Source organism: Anopheles gambiae, chromosome X, assembly GCF_943734735.2.
Source record: "Anopheles gambiae chromosome X, idAnoGambNW_F1_1, whole genome shotgun sequence".
Lineage (NCBI taxonomy): Eukaryota > Metazoa > Arthropoda > Insecta > Diptera > Culicidae > Anopheles > Anopheles gambiae.
In genome coordinates this window covers 15,892,350-15,910,258 of record NC_064600.1, presented here as the reverse complement: position 1 = coordinate 15,910,258, position 17,909 = coordinate 15,892,350, and the positions used below count along the sequence as shown (strand labels likewise).

Genomic DNA, 17,909 nt, shown 5'->3' with positions numbered 1-17,909 from the left:
CAATCTTGTGTTTTTGTCTGGAATGGACAATGACCTAATGCGTATTGCAATGCATCCTTCCAAGAAAGTCACTAGTAAAAGTGTTGTACAACAGTTGGTGAGCTTTAAAGCAACACCCACTGCTCTAGTACGCATGAGCCACCTTGTCCATGTTCTTGTTTAATTTTTCGTTCGGATATTGTATTGGAATGCGCTACAGCAGCAGTAGCAGCAGCACGAGAGCACGTAAATGAGAACTGCACACACGCGCGCGCTCTGGCGAAGGTCCTTGTGGACATCGCACTTCTTTGCGAGAGGCGATTTTTGAGCCAGAACCAGAGAGTTTGAGAGCGAGAGAGATCATTTTAAAGGATAAACATGTCAAAGCATCCTTCGATGTGTGTCCTTGCACACACTTGGGCAATGAACAGCACTGGAATGAGCCTATGGAAGCACGGGGCAAAGGGCGCCTCCATTGCGTCACGATCTAAAATCAACTTCAAAGCTTTTTGTGTTGGGTTTCATAAATCTTTCGTTGAGATTCATTCATATGATTCTTCAGTGATGAGTGATTCGAATCTCGAGTCGAATCTTCAAAGATTCATAAATCTCTAAAGATTCACAAATCTTCAAAAATTCATGAATCTTCAAAGATTCATGATTCTCTAAATATTCATAAATCTCCAAAGATTCATGAATCTACAAAGATTCTTGAATCTATGAGATTGTTAAAATCCATTGAAATTCATGTATCTCCAGGGAATTATTAATATTTATGAATGAAGATGTATGATTTTCAAAATATGGAATTTCCTAAATCCCACCTAAAACATGCCCGTCGTGGGTTCAAACCTCGCATGGACCGTTTCCTCGTAGCAAAACAAACTATCCGGCTGTGTGGTACTTTCGAATCAGTCTCGTCATGCCTGTATAGGATGGCATGACCACGTAGGTTGTTACGCCAAGAAGCAGAATAATAAAACTCTCAAGCTCTATGAAAGTTTAATGTTTCGAGATCTAAGAATCTTTTGTAATTCATGAACCTTTAGAGATTCATTAACCGTTCCAATAGAGATTCAAATTCAAGATTCATTTAGATTCATGAATCTGAATCAGATTTACCCAACTCTACAAGCTTTAAGCTTGAACAAATCAATTGAATGATTAATTGAGAAATGGATATTGAAATGTTTTTAAATATTAAAATGTGATTTAATATTTCTGCTAGTAATTTGAAATCATATCACATCAAACGAGCCCCAACGTGTGTCATGAGTAGTGGTGTGCTCTCTGGAGCGCACCCACGACTCCGAGCCGACTCCGACTATTGTTAGTTCGATTCCGACATCGGCAAAATGGAGCCACTAAATCCGCCCGGAGTCGTTCGCAGCCTTTCGGAGTCGGAGTTGGTCGGAGTCATTCGGAGTCGTTTGGAGTGGTCCAGAGGCGTCCGGAGTCGTCCGGAGTCGGTCGGAGTTGTTCGGAATCGTCCGGAGTCGTCCGGAGTCGGAGTCATTTGGAGTCGTCTAGAGTCGATCGGAGTCCACTGGAATCGGAATCGGTCGGAGTCAACAGGAGCATTGGGTTAATGTGCTTGTGATTAGGCTTTCATTTCGTTATGTTTTTTGTCTTTCACTTTGCGCGTGCAGTTCGTATACAGGCCTTTGTTTCGAAGGCCGACTCTGGCCGACTCCGGATGACTTCAACTCCAACCGATTCCGCACGAGTACTTGAACGACTCCGAACGACTCCGAACAACTCTGGATTTTTGCCAACTTTACCCATCACTAGTCATTAGGCGTATGAAAACGCAAATAAAAAAGGGGTTGAGATTCCTTTAAGTTTTTATTATTATTATTTTTTTCAAAAAATTGGTTTATTTTGCTTTCAATGGTTTTAGAATGTATGATCAATATACGTATAATGAGAAGAGGATGTGTTGGGGATTTTAAACCAATTCTTCTGTATGCCCATATGGCCCCAATATTCGCATACTTCACAGCATTTACAGAGAGAAAGCAAAAGAGGGAGCAGCGAGTAAGAGAGAAAGGATCCAACGGTGAGAGAGCGAGAGCGGAGTGCTTTGCAGCACTCTGCTGTTACACTAACATCCTGGCGAGCAGCACCACGGTCCGGCCGACTCGGTACAAGCTTGCCAGCCAGCACGCCAGCCCATTCATTCATTCATGCACACGCCGTTCGTGCGCGGCTTTGTAGTGTGTCTTCACTCCACTGCTGCTGCTGCTGTATCCCCCGGAGGAGAGGACGGCTGGAGGAAGTGGCGGGACCGAACAGTGCGAACGGAGGGCGGGCAGCGGCCCAAATAGAGCCCTCTCTAGAGCAGATACACTCGCGGGTGCAGTGGAATTCAAAGCGATCTAAGCCAAAGGATTTATCTTCAAAAAACACGGGAGAGTGAAAGCGAAGTGTTTGCGTGTGTGTGTGTTAGGGAACAGGGATCATTTGGATCTTGTTGTGTGTGTGTGTGTGTGTGTGTGTGTAATTAGAAGCGATTTCTACCGCAGTATGTGCTCGGGTCGGCAGCGGCCTCTAGTGGTGTCTAGTGTGTTGGGGCCTACTGCTGTTGCTGCTGCCATTATCCTGCCGTGTGCCAATCGGTCTGCGTGTGTGTGAGACGAGTGGGCGTACACGCGTGTGTGTCTGCTTGTGTGTGTGTGTGGATGTGCGCGCTTATGATTCCTCTGCCTGGTGGGTGGCTCCTTCATCTCGCTCACGCTCTCTCCACATGTGCTGCGCTTCCTAGTAAAACGTGCGTTTCTCTCTGTGTGTGTGTGAGAGTGGCTTTGTGTGTGTGTCCTGGACTGGCCCCGCGCGCCGAGTAGCATCTCAAAGGGGTGGACCATATAATTGTGCTTAAGCAAGAAGTGGAAAAAGCAAGGATGCAGCTGGCAGCACGGGGCGATTGAAGTTGAACGGGAGTTGAACCACTGCTTGGGTACAGCTTGAGCGTCCACCCTCAAACCCTGCAGCTTGCACCAAGATCACTCCGTGAACAGTGTTCGAGTGCCACCGTAGTGCTGCGGAAGGCCTCCAAGTGAACACTTTACAAGAGAGGCTGGGAGTGTATGTGTGTGAAACAGCGCTTCCGCAGCGTCGTGTCGTGTCATCAATCAACACACAGTCCTGCCTGCTGCAAGGAGGCTCATCCAATCAAAAAAAAAAAAAGCATCTACCACCCACCCAGCGCAACAGAGAAAAGGAACATCGTCCAGGAGCTGCAGAGCCCCAAAAACACAAAAACCAAAAAAAAAAAAACGCATCGCCCCGAAAACCGTGAGGTCCCCGGGAGCCTTCTGCCGACAGCGACAGCCAACCGTGCACGGGCGGGACCGGGAGTCACCATCCAAGGACAACGAAGATGAACACCGTCCAGAGCACGGGCCATGCGACCGTTCGGAACAAGAAGGACTCGCAGTTCGAGGTGAAGTGCAAGACAAACAAGAATCCGGCTCCCAACTCCGCTTCCCGCCCTGGCTCCCCCTTCCCATCTACCGTATAAACTGTCCTCTGTGACTATCTGCAAAAGAGCTTCTGCTCTCTCCTCTCTTTCTCTCTATCTCTCTATCTTTTTTTTTCTTCTCTCTCTCTCTCTCTCTCCTTCTCCCTCTCTCTGTATCTTTTTCTTCCTTCCTCCTGTTGCTGGAGACGCCTTCCGGTGCCGCGGAGTGGGGTGCCTCCGAGATCTAATCACTCCCGTTTTATCCTGCTATCCTTGTTCGCTCCTGCGTAAGGATGCTGCCGCTTTCTGCACGCCTACTTTCGTCCCCCTGTCGGTCCTCTCACTCCATAAACCCTCCCCTCTCCCCACCACCTCGAAGGGCAGTCCTACTACTTAGTAATACTACTAGCAAACCACTAACTTACTGCTCAGTTCGCTGTCCCAGCTGCCTGTCCTTGCTTACCTGTGCTAATTTTAGTGCCCGTCTAACGATCCTGCCCCCCAAAAAAATTCTCCAACACTGCGCCCAGGGAAGGGAGGGGAGGGGAGACTCCTTCCCTGGCGCCCTCAACAGCTACCCCATGCGTCTATTAGATGAGTGCTGCTATTAGTGGCTCGTTTTTTTTAGAAGTGCTTCTTCGTTTCTCGCCTTTCACCGCACACAAAACCAACCCAAACAACAACACTGATAAGGACAACAAGACACCGCTCACCACACTGTTGCCCTGCTCTTGCCCTTAACAAGAAGAGTGAGGTCAGAAGAAGGAGAAAAAACAGACACAAACCCGATGGAAAATTGGAAACAAAATGCAGAGCAAACCCAATTGTGTTGCCCTCAACCTCAATCCTTTGTAGTAATACACAAAAAAAAAACAATGCCATAACCACACATACACAATCTGTGTGTGTAATGAATGTGTGCCGTAAAAGGGATTAGGAACAATGAACGTGCCCAAAATGGGAAAATCGTACCTCGGCACATTAACCTATTACTCGTAGGAAAAGCGCGCGTGCTGCCTTCCTCGCTCTCTCTCCTTTTCTTTTCCTTCCTTTATATCCCTCTCACTCTCTCGCTCTACTTTCTCGCTCTCTCTCCCTCTCTCTCTCTCTCTCTCTCTCTCTCTCTCTTTCTCTCTCTCGCTCTGTCCTATGTCCTCCTAACCTCAATTTCCCGCTGCGCAAGTAACACATTAACCGTGATAATTTAGTACACAGTCAACCACATACACACATACCCTTATACATCCGTGCACACATACTTAAATAGTAACAATAGTAAGCAAAACCAAAAAAAAAACAAGCGCTGGCAAACCCAAAATCACAACAACATTGCCAATAATAACAACAACATTCTAACCAACAACTACAACAGCAACAAGAACAACAATAGCAACTACAGGAGCAATGCAACAACATATTTCCCAACACACGAAGAAGAAGAAGTAGTAGTAGAAGTAGAAGACGCTGTTTAGAAAGTAACGAAGGAAAACTGATCGCTCTTTTCTTTCTCTCTTTCTCTCTCTCTCTCTCTCTCTCTCTCTCTCTTTCTCTCTCTCTTTCTATTCTTTCTCTATTTGTAAACTAACTTGTACCATTACTACTCTGGACCGAACCACTCGGTGTTTCTCTCTCTCTCTCTCTCTCTCTCTGTCTCTCTCTTTCTTTTCTCTCTCTCTCTCTTTCTCTCTCTCTTCGCTTTTATTCTTCTGCATAGGAATTAACTGTCTCTTCCTCGGAAAAAAGAAATTGGAGAGGCATTTTTATTGCGCTTTTAGTGATCGCTGCCGTATTGGGGCTAATTGTGTTTTCCATTCTACTTCTATCACCAGGTGCATTGATTTCTTTCTTACGTGTGTTTACATGTTTTCTAAATATGCCAAAAATAAACCCCCCCCCCCCCTATCCTCCTATCAACTATACAACACATATAATTGATGGGCAAAAAGCAAAATTACCTTCACAAAACAACAGTCACAACAAAAAAAAAACCCTTTCACCCTCTTTTAACGTTTCTAACGTTCCTCATACCTTGCTATTTGTTGTCGCGCGCTCGCACACACACTTTTTGCTCTTTTCTGACACGTTTTTTGTTGTTTTGTTGTATTTTTTTGGTAAAAATTTGGTTCGTTTGGTTGTTTGTTGTTCGAAGCTTTCTGTTTTTGTTTTCTCTCTCGCTCTCTTTTTTTTTTTCTTCCCATTCCATGATCCTTCATACAACGCCCACTTGTTTCATCTTTTCGACTGCAAAAATGACCACATACGATTGCACGAATGAATGTGTGTGTGTGTATGAGAATTTTAAACGCTCGTTTGGTCTCCTCCTCCCCCTTCTCCCTCGATGGAATTCTTCTGCTCGGTCAATTATGCACTTGGTTGTCCTCTACAATGGCTTTCACTGTTGCTTTCAGTGTGCTTTCGCTTGGTGCAACAAAAATACAAACGTTTGCTCGTTCTATTTGGGATTGGACGATATCGACCGCATTGTGCTGCAGTGGTAAACAGATGAGTGTGTATGTGAGAGGATATTTTGGTTTTGGTTTTGGTTTTTTTTTTGCGCCTAAACGTTGCGTTTCCAGTGCCCATAACTAACCTTGGGGCGTTGAATTGTAAATTAAATGTTCCATCCTCATGGGTCCCGGGTGTGCCGGAGGGATTCGGTTTCACTAATGCCACTGTGGCTGTGGTACCACGCTGACGTCATCTTGCCAATTATCTGCCAGTGTATGCCGTTGCTGCAGCCGTAGCAAAACGGTGCGAAAGCACACCTTAGTGCGAGAACTTTTATCGGTCGTTACTGCTAACTGGAGTAGCACGTTTGTTCCCACGAGAAGCTGTTCGTTCAAATCCCAGTAGATGATAAAAAGGGCGCATGCTAGGTGATGAGAGAGGGAGAGAGAGAGAGAGAGTGAGAGAGATTGTGTGTTATTTACAATATGTAGGAATAGCAGATCATTTGATTGTTATTACTTTTTTTAATTTATTTGAAACCTCAATTAAAGAGAGCTCGCTGCGAACTAAGTAAAGAAATATCGATTGTTTCCATGGTGAGAGTTCTTACGATACAGTGGAGTGGTTTCTTAGTTCGTGGCGGAAGTTCAGCTGTAATGTAACCTATCCAGATGTCACTGCAATTATCAACATTCCGAGGCAATTTGGTTTGTCATCCGATCCCATTAGCCAATCAAAATTGTTTGTTCATTTCGTCAGCTCGCTTCACGTAGAAGCATCCTCATTCGTTCGTTAGGCTTCGAAACTGACATCGCTGGAAACACACCGAAATGAAAACTGTCATATTCCAACCCATTGCGACCACAAAAACAAAACCATAATCACTCTCATTTTAAAAAATGGACTAAGCCATAGATCGAATTTCAAACCGTTCCGATTCCAATGTTTACTTCCTTTTGCGGTGTCTGTGTTCCGCTACCAAGTTGGTTGCTTTTCGTCATGTTTCGTGTTGCTTTACTTTTGTTGTTGTACGTATATGGCCAGCTTGCCCACCTGGTGGGCTTCTTCATGAGTGTCTAGTGTTACCAATTGCAATTTAGTGTGTCCGTAATAGTGATGTGCTCTCTGGGCCCACGACTCCCATCAGACTCCTACTATTGTTAGTGCTATTTCGATTCCGATTCAAAATGGGAACTACTAATTCCGCTCAGAGTCGAAGTCATTCAGAGTCGTCCAGAGTCGTCCGAAGTTGGCCGGAGTTGGCCGGAATTGGCCGGAGTCGGCCGGAGTTGGCCGGAGTTGGCCGGAGTTGGCCGGAATTGGTTGGAGTCGGAGTCATTCAGAGTCGTCCAGAGTACATGGGGGTCGACCGGAATTGGTGCCGGTCGGAGTCAACTGGAGCCATCCGGTGCAATATGCTTGTGATCACCTGATTTCATTTCGTTGTCTTTTATGTCTTTCACTTTGCGCGTGCACTTCGTATACAGGCCATTGTTTGGAAGGCCGACTCCTGCCGACTTAGGACCACGTCGACTCCGGAGGACTCCGATTCCGGAGGACTTCGATTCCGGAGGACTTCGACTCCAGACGTCTCCGATTCCGAGTAGCTCCGGACGACTCCGACTCCGGGACACTCCGGAAGACTTCCGACGACTCCGACTCCGGATGATGCTGGGCGAACCTACCTTTCGGAGTCGGTTTTGAAATTATCAGTGTCGGATCAGAGTCGACTCCGGATATTTCACTATTCCCATCACTAGTCCGTAGTAGCGCACAAGTGCCCTTCAGTAATGCCGATTCGAATGAAAGCAACCAAAAGCCAACACGACCTAGCGTAGGTTCTTTAAAACAACAAAGAAGATAGCTAAGAAGATAGCCAAGAACAAGATTAAACAAAAAAAACATCACTAATGGTACATTTAAAGTATGTGTGTGTGTCAATGTTTCTTTATATCCGCTTCATCCGTCTCAGTTATGCATCTCCTGTTTTAGTTTTAGTATCAACACACATCACACGTACCATTCTATCCCTCTATCTATCTCTCACTATCATGCCTTGATTTAGTGTACTATGTTCGATGTGTGTGTGTGTTTTGTACGGGGTTTCTTTGCTTTAACTCTTCGTCCCGGACCATTGTTTCGCTGCTATGCTCTTCTAACCCAACAAAAACGAACTCCTCCCACCCCCTTCGAAACCTTCGTCTTCCGTAGAGATCGAAAGCTCGAAGCTGCACGGGCGTCGAATATCGCTGTACGATATCAAATCGGGCCGGTACGAGTGGAACACGCAGAACGGTTCCTGGATCAATCGTAAGTGGCTACTTGTGTGTATTTGTGTGCCTGTTTCTGTTCCTCTTTGCGCTCACACGTCTCCATGTCCATGTTTTCCTGGTTTGCGGTGGCGCCTTCTACACGGCAAAAGGGTACGAGTATGTGTTCATCAACGCGGAAGGTGGCCTGACGGCACTGCAAATCACCCGCGATGGAGGCTTCCGGTTCGAGGTGCTCATGAACAATGCCACCTTCGTGAGTATCTTTGCAGCATTTCTAGCACAACAATAACAACAAATATTACTACTACTACTAACGTAAACACTCCCATCCCAACCGGCAGCGGCAGCTCAACGTTGACAGCTACGACGTGTCACCGGATCGGAACTTTGTACTACTGTACGCCTCGAACGGAAACACGCAGCGCTACAATCGCAGGTAAGATAGTCCAAGGCCTCAGCAAACATCGTGCTGTGCAGGGTGCACACTATAGAAGACTCACCTCCCTTCTACTGCAGCTACTACATCTACGACCTAGCCGCGTCGAACGTGTTCTCCCTGTCGGCGAAGGAATCGGACACGACGGCACCGCAGCTCCAGCATGTCCTGTGGGCGCCGGTGGCCTCGAACGGCTCGGGTATGGGCGTTGGTGGCGAAAAGGCGATGTCCGGCCAATCTTCCCACTCGTCCTCCGCTGGGTCGGCTGGATCGTCTGTTGCAGGCTCGTCGCCGAGCTTGGGCACGGCCTCTTCCCAGGGCATCGCATACGTGCATCAGGGTGACATCTACTACAAGCCACGCGTACAGTACGATCTTATCTGCCGGATCACCACCAGCGGTAGGTTTCGATGCTGTCCGTCTAAAGTGTGCCGGAATGGACGTGATTTATCTCTGCCCGATGGGAGATACGGCAGTAGTTCGCTACTGCCATAAACATTCTCTCTCGACGTGAAAAGTAAAATTAATCTGCTGTCAATAGCACGTCACGTCCTGTCGGCTTTTGCAAGTAAATCATTTCCCTTTTTTCGTATCTTCTTTTGCCATGGTCTCCCCACATGGTTCGCGCAGGACGGGATGGGCCCGTGCTGAACGGTGTGCCCGACTGGCTGTACTCGAACGTGCTCGAGCTGAAGGGACCGTCATTGCTTTTCTCGCCCGACGGCCAGTATCTGTCCTTTCTATCCTTCAACCTGTCCGGCGTTCAGGAGTACCAGTAAGTATGCGCCCGGCAAAGCATCATTTTTCTCTAACCAGGTGCCAGCTTCTAACCGATTTCTGAACCCCTTCTTCGCCCCAACCCAAAAGGTATCTGTGGTACGGTGATGGGCAGCAGTATCCCAAGATACACAGTCTGCGCTACCCGAAGGTACATGCGGCCAACCCGAACGTAACGGTGTACGTGGTGCATCTGGGCGTGCTGAAGTACATCTTTCCGAAACCGGTCCACGTGCCGGCGTACATCCGGTCGACCGACAGCTACGTCGGCGGGCTCAGCTGGCTCTCGCCGACGGAGCTCTCGGTGACGTACGCGAGCCGTAACCAGAGCGTAGCGCACGTGCTGCTCTGCCGGGCACCAACGTTTAGCTGTGTGGAGGTAAGGAGAGGACCGTTCGCAATCGGTTCGGTGCTTATTTAAACGATCAATAACTGTCCAGCGAAGAGTGTAAGGAAGTTTTTTTTCGATATTGTGTAAGTCTTTCTTAATTTTTTTTCTGAATATCCAAAAGAAGAAACTTTGCAGAATGCTAGGATCTGCGAACTTTTCTTTTATGGCCGGATGTCACATGAACTTAGATGAAACTCCTCCTTTGGGTTGTTTTTGTTATGGACAGTGACAAGCTGATTGAAACTTCGACGAATAGGACCTCAATGCTACAGAATCATGTGATTCCGTTAGGAATACTGGGACAACGATTTAAATCTACATATAGCAAAGGCTTACATACCGGGACCGGGAGATTAATGCGAATGATTAGTATACGAATTTCCAGTTCAAGATTGCTGGATTAAGCATCTGGGAACTTCTGTCCAGAAGCTATAAACTATGAGCTTTTGGAGTTACAATACCCTATCAAATCCTAAATAATTTATTGCAGATCGATAACTCCCCGAAGATTCAGTCATTCAGACCTAGAATGCCATTACTTACTTACTTACTTACTTACTTACTTACTTACTTACTTACTTACTTACTTACTTACTTACTTACTTACTTACTTACTTACTTACTTACTTACTTACTTACTTACTTACTTACTTACTTACTTACTTACTTACTTACTTACTTACTTACTTACTTACTTACTTACTTACTTACTTACTTACTTACTTACTTACTTACTTACTTACTTACTTACTTACTTACTTACTTACTTACTTACTTACTTACTTACTTACTTACTTACTTACTTACTTACTTACTTACTTACTTACTTACTTACTTACTTACTTACTTACTTACTTACTTACTTACTTACTTACTTACTTACTTACTTACTTACTTACTTACTTACTTACTTACTTACTTACTTACTTACTTACTTACTTACTTACTTACTTACTTACTTACTTACTTACTTACTTACTTACTTACTTACTTACTTACTTACTTACTTACTTACTTACTTACTTACTTACTTACTTACTTACTTACTTACTTACTTACTTACTTACTTACTTACTTACTTACTTACTTACTTACTTACTTACTTACTTACTTACTTACTTACTTACTTACTTACTTACTTACTTACTTACTTACTTACTTACTTACTTACTTACTTACTTACTTACTTACTTACTTACTTACTTACTTACTTACTTACTTACTTACTTACTTACTTACTTACTTACTTACTTACTTACTTACTTACTTACTTACTTACTTACTTACTTACTTACTTACTTACTTACTTACTTACTTACTTACTTACTTACTTACTTACTTACTTACTTACTTACTTACTTACTTACTTACTTACTTACTTACTTACTTACTTACTTACTTACTTACTTACTTACTTACTTACTTACTTACTTACTTACTTACTTACTTACTTACTTACTTACTTACTTACTTACTTACTTACTTACTTACTTACTTACTTGTGTAACGTGTTTAGCGTACAAAAAAGAAATAACACTGCAATAAAAAGATAGGGACTTTATAACACTATATAAGATAAAAGATTAATTATAAAAATTGAGAGGCTAGTTGTACGTTTGGGTATTTAAACCCATATCTTATTACGTGAAACAATTTCAATTAGTTGACCGAGAATCACCTTCTCATTTCTGAGCAGTATCGAGAGGGACCTCACTCTTGCGAGACCCCACTAAATCTGATATTGACTAAGTGGAAAGTGTTTATGGATCGCTGTCAAGTGCCACTTACAGTATTCTTGGACCTACAAAAGAACATTTGAGACTATTTCGAGAGAACTATTGATACAAACTACTGTTGGTGTGTTGTCCGTTTGTATCATTGGAACTGAGCTCAAATGGTTATTCTGCAGGCTGGGTAGACATAGTATGTCTTACTGGAGTAAATCTGAACCTATTCCTAAAAGCCTTGTGAGTCTCAAAGCGGCGTTTTGCGATGACAGTGTAGTTTCATGAAGGATGAAGAAGGCAGGAATAAGCAGAAAAATTAGTAAACATTCAGAAATAGTTATTTGCAAGACATCTGCGTCCTTCTTGATTCATAATCATCATGGCTAATTATCATTATTAAATATCATCGAGTTCTGATGAAGTACTCTTCAAAACATCTCTTCAAAATTTATTCCACTCTCTTCCTTGCAGATCTTCCAAGAGAAGGCAGTGGCCAACTCGTGGGTACTGATCGGCGAGACGCCATTGTTCATCCGACGTCCGTCGGCGCTGGAAAACTATGCCGCCGATGCACCCCAGCAGCCACCGGCCGGTTCAGCCCCGACCACGACAACGACAACGTCCGCACCGCCACAGCCACCAACGCCGCCCCCACCGGCAATGCCGCGCCATCTGTACATGCTGAAGCGGCTGAACGTGCGGGACGGTTCGCACGGCTACTATCGCCACCTGGTGCTGGTCCTGCTCGGCACCAAGCGCACCATTACCCTGACGATGGGCCAGTTCGAGGTGACGGAAATCGTCGGGTACGACGAGCGGCACGGGCTCGTTTACTTCATGGCGGCCCCGTACCACAAGCCGGGCCAGCGCCACCTCTACAAGATACCGCTCGGGCTCGAGCAGCTCGCCTCGATGGCGGGCGGCGGTGGCGGCACTGGGTCTTCGGCTGGCTCGAGCGAGCCGCACCAGCCGGAAACTGGCCGACCCGGGCACAACGCGAGCGACGTGCTGCTGCTGCGCCCGTTCGGCTCCGCTGTGCCGTACTGTGTGACGTGCGGCCGGGGCCCCACCGACGGTAGCGACGGCGCGGACGGTGGCGATCCGAAGCGCCCGAACAACTGTCTGTTCAATCGCGTCTCGTTCAACGACGACTACACGTACTTCGTGCAGGAGTGTCTCGGACCGGAATCACCGTCCACCTACCTGGTGGAGGCCGGCACGGAGCGCAAGGTGCGCGTTCTGAACGACGGCAACGAGCTGCGGGAGCAGCTTGTCCAGCTGGCCAAGCCGCAGATCATGACGTTTAGCGTGCAGATCAAGTACGACTTTAACGCGCAGGTGAAGCTGTTCCTGCCGCCCGGCGTCAAGGAGGACGACGACCTGCAGCTGCCATTGATACTGCACATGTAAGTCTATGGGGTGCTAGTCGGGCGGGTCGATGATAGCTCACATTCAATGCCATCCTTGTTTAGCGAGGCCGGCCCGGAACGGCAGCTCGTGTCGGAGGAGTACAGCGTCGACTGGAACTGGTACCTCAGCAGCCACCAGTCGTACATTATCGCGCAGATCGATGCGAGGGGATCCGGCTTTCAGGGCGAGTCGCTCAAGACGCAGATCCGTGGACGCGTCGGTATTGAGGTCGAAGATCAGCTGGCCGTACTGATGTAAGTGAAGGCGCGTTTCAGCCCCATAATAACAGTTCATAACGACGTTAACGCTCGCTTTATGTGCAGGTATTTGCGGGATAATCTGAAGCTAGTAGATCCCAATCGCATCTGTGTCTATGGTACGTATTAGCTAGCTTTTAAATCTTTAGTGCCTAGAAGCGTCTTCGTTGTACAAGTTTAACATCCTCTTCCCCAAAACAAAAACCTCGTCTGCAGGCAAGGGCTACGGTGGCTACATCGCAATGCAGATGCTTGCTACGGACGCGAACCAGGTGCTGAAGTGTGTCGCCGCCATCTCGCCGATCGTTTCCTTCCGCTACTTTAGTAAGTTACCCGGCCGCACCTGTTCAGCCTTCTCCTGTTTTACCCTTCATTTTTTTGTACCCTCGTCACAGATTCCTTCTTCACCGAGCGTTACGTGCTGCAGCAGGACGACACCGAGCGGTCGCTGATCGAGTCGGACCTATCGACGAAGGTTGCCAGCCTGGCGTCGAAGAACTTCCTGCTGATCCACAGCACGGCCGACTGCGTGGTGCACGAGCAGCATGCCGCCCTGCTCACCCGCTCCCTCGTCAACCGGGGCATCATCTTCCGGCACCAGGTAAGCGGCACCTACAGTGGTGCCCAGCGAAAGTCGTGGACAGCTTATATTTTCTCCTATCTTCTGACTTTGATGCTTACTGCTGATAGTTCTTTAGGCGAAGTTTCTTCAGAAGTCTTTGAGGATGGTCACTCTTCGGCTATGTTTATGTAAAAATCAGACCAAATATCGTGAAACCCCCAGGATAGCTGTGCATAAATATAAGCATGAAATTTATGCGGTCGACAGAAAATCTGACAGTGAATTATTGAAATGAACACGTCCCGTGCCAATATTGATCAGCATGGTTCTAAAAGCGCTTGATATCAGTTGTTATTGATAATTGATGAGATTATTACATTACATAATAATCAAATCCGTATTACATAACCTAGACCAAAAGTCTAGGGTCCGAATAAGCCAAAGTAATTTTTGAAGAGTGTATTATTGGGCCTGATCGCAAACGAAAGTCGATAACTTTTATCCAATCGGATAACATGCTCGATTTCACCGGTGGAATATGTTTTCCACCGGTGGATAATTGTCTCCACTGGTGGCTAACTTTTCCCGATTCGAGTAGCCAGTGATTTTGCCCATTCGTTAATCATAAGGTTTTGTTTTGTGCTAGGAGTGCACTAGTAAACTTGGTTTATTCATGGCATACGACACTGGATAGTAGACGTCTTAAAATGCGAAAGCAAGTCTCTGACTATGGGAGTTTTATAACATCGGTTTGAACAAACATAGGAGAATACACCCTTTCACGCCAAAATAGAAGAAACGGAAGGCTTATTCAAGGAACTATTCAGTGACGAATCAACACAAAAAGTGGCATTAGACCAGAGATGTCAAACTAATGGCCCGCAAGGTCTTTTGGTTTGGCACGCGACCGTTTGAGCCAAAATTTATTGATAGAATCATTTTTGCTTCCATAGTACATGTCAGTCAATTCCGGACTCCTGAAATATGAAGAGATTTCCAACTTCACAGGATTTTCGATTATTTGTCAGACATCGTCATAAAACCTTGTCGGTTTTATTCTTACCTTCTCTCTATGCATGTATGCATAAAAAAGATAAGAATTGCAAAAACTGTTGTAGTCATAAAAGGAAATTCAAACATGGCCATCAATCAAGGCACTTGGCGACCAATTAAGCAATTTCTATAAGAAAAAGACTTGTACAAATTAATAAAATAACTCAGCCAACAGGAATTAAAAACGCAAGCTCTCACACTTTTTGGTATATTTTTATGGAAAAGGTCGTATTATATTTCTGCAAAACGTTTAGAAATTAGATGAAATCAGACGTCAGCACAATCACGTGTTTCTTTTGACAGAACGTTACAAACGATCTCTATCAGGCTTCCATCAGGCATCCAAGATCAATGTGATTAGATAAACTACAGGGCTTATGACTCTGATTTTTGTCGCCATAATGAATGGAGATTACTATGGAGATTGGCAGGAAGGGAATAACGGGTACTAAGGACTTATATGACATCTTCCACTCCTCTGTAAAGATCTGAACTGGACTGAACGACCTGTTGTAATTTATGGACTTTAGATAGCATCAAAAGTAGGAATTCGCTGCTTTAATTTCAGCTGAAAAATATGGATAATCAAAATGACATCAATATCAACTTTACTTTACAAAATTTACTGGTCTGTATTGGAACCAACCAATTTAAATTCCATTTAAATTTAGAACCATAATTTAGTTAAATTCTATTGATGTCCTATAGGACGAATCAAAAATCTAGAACCACCAAAAATTAAGATAACCAACTAATAAATTGTGGGAAATCCTGTAAAAATGGTTTCCACTGTTATATCAACTTGGGTGCAGCAGATGATATAGTCTGATCGATATCGATAGTCTAGAATATTGACTGAATATTTTTTTGTTTTGTTTATTTTGTTTATTTTTTATGATGTTTTGAACTGCTCGATTTTTATCTCCATTGCTATGGCGGCAAACTGCATTCCAGTCTTCTACAATACCGAACGGATAGTAGATTCTATTACTGAACCGATCGGATTTCGATTGAAAAAAATGCAATTGGATTTACTTGGAATTTTGCTAATGGATCGAATAGGATCGAATTTCGTTGGCGATAAGGCCCATTGTTATTGATATTTTTTAAAGTTTTTAAATCATTTAAAACTATCAGAAATGAAGTAGTGCTGAAAATGTGTTTCAAATTTTCCCACATAATTCTTTAATTTGTTAATTAATTAATATTAATAATCAACCCATAATAAACCAATAAAAACAAGAAAAAATGAATGAAAAGGACATATTTCAATACAAAAACAAGTTTCCAAAACCAAAATGTTTTGTTGCGATGAAATCCAGAAGAAACAGTCATGATTACAACTGATAAACTGGTTTGGGTATCTAGAATGTAATGAAGATGCATGAGCGCTTATGGCACATAGTCTTAATCATTACCTTGCTGAACATGGTTTCGATTTACGATAGTAACATGTCCAAACATACTTTGTAACCAGGCTGGGAGCAAAATTTTGCAATCAATTCGAGGCAGTAATTTAATATATCTAAATAATGATCGATTGCTTAATTTCTGATGCATCTGGAAGAATTATTGAGTGATTAGCAATAACATTATTTATAAATTTACTCTGCTGCTTCTGTTAGAGCCTTGCACTAACGATATTTGATGGTTTAGGGCCGTAGAGTGCTTGGCCTGTACATATATGGTTATGAAATATGAAGATGGCCACTCAACATACCGAATCGATGGACCTCTAATAACTGATTTAAATCGATTTTGGAACCAAACTACATTTCATACCTTTTTATTCATTTATGCACGGTTTTCCGAGGTTTTTCAAGATTTTTGGTCTGATTTTTTGCATTAGCTCAGCCGAAAAGTGTCCTCAAAGACTTGCGAAGAAATGTTTCGGATAAGTCGCCTAAAGAACTGGCCAGTAAGCCTGAAAGTCAGAAGATAGGAGAAAATATGAGGTATCCACGACTTTTGGCGGCCACCAGTAGTGTGGCCGCCCAACTGCACTACATCTCATGGTGTGTCGGGTTTTATTTTAAATTTAATTTTGTTCTCTTCCCTTGCCTTTGCCAGATGTACGTCGACGAGGATCACGAGTATCGGAGCGTGTCCGAGCATCTGTACCACACGATCGAGACGTACATTGAGGAGAACTTCGGTAACGATAACCAGGACTGGACGTCGGCATTCTTCCTGTCTAAAACGTAGTTCTTCCAGTGGTAGGAGGCAAAGCGAACCGAAAGAAAATAATACACACACACACACACACACACACACACATACACATACATACATATACAACCATTCTCACAGAAACACACAAACACACACACAGACACCTTCACACAAAGGCAGAGAAACATCACAACACGTTTGATTAATGATAGAGTAATGATAATTTAAAGATAAAAAACAAAGAGCAAAACAAGAAGAGAAAAATATATAAGAATCTAATAAATGAGAAACAAGGAAAAACATTTTGCAGCTGAGCAGGGACGAACGTGGAGTAGAGTGAAGTAAATGACATACATATTTAAAGCAAAAAAAAACAATGTGTGGGTGTATGAAAAAAATTAAATGGATGCAAATTTAAAAAGGAAACAATAAAACGAAACACGTGCACCTCCAGGCACGCAGATACACGCATGGCGCTTTAAAGAGAGGGGAGGAAAGCCAATTTTTGACAGAAAAATAAGGAGAAGAAGAAGAAGAAGAAGAAACGAAGACAACAACCTAAAAGTAGTGAATTGCGCTGGCAATTCGCAAAACAGATAGATACTAGTCTTGTCTAGCGTTTGAAAAAAGAACGCAAAAAACACACACACACACACTTCCCCCGGTGTTTGAACATTTCACATTTGATCCTTCTACTTGTCTGCAACCCAGCATGCGTGTGTATGTGTGAGTGTGTGTGTGTGTGTGTGTAGATTTGCGAGGCTGTATGTGTGTATGAGTGTTGTGTTCATTGTGCGATAGCTATTTTAAACAGTCCCAGGCTAAACAAACACCAGCGAAGAGAAGACAGTGAAATCCTACTAAAAAGCACCGATTCACACACACACATACACACACACGCACTCATCATGTTAAAAATTTCGATTTTTTCTTTCCTCCTTTACGTACGAAATTCAAATTGCCG

At 44.2% G+C, this 17,909-nt stretch overlaps 1 protein-coding gene across 1 annotated transcript; it reads left to right on the top strand.

Annotated features, from left to right (window-relative positions):
* The first annotated feature begins 1,850 nt into the window (after positions 1-1,850).
* LOC1277361 (prolyl endopeptidase FAP) lies at positions 1,851-17,412 on the top strand. The gene is made up of 14 exons (XM_061649665.1): positions 1,851-3,421; positions 5,154-5,268; positions 8,099-8,197; positions 8,310-8,413; positions 8,502-8,596; positions 8,677-8,996; positions 9,227-9,371; positions 9,464-9,752; positions 11,963-12,897; positions 12,964-13,155; positions 13,225-13,277; positions 13,375-13,482; positions 13,554-13,759; positions 16,844-17,412. Exons 1-14 carry the CDS (start codon positions 3,359-3,361, stop codon positions 16,976-16,978), a joined length of 2,859 nt encoding a protein of 952 aa, XP_061505649.1. The 5' UTR covers positions 1,851-3,358; the 3' UTR covers positions 16,979-17,412.
* Positions 17,413-17,909: the final 497 nt, after the last annotated feature.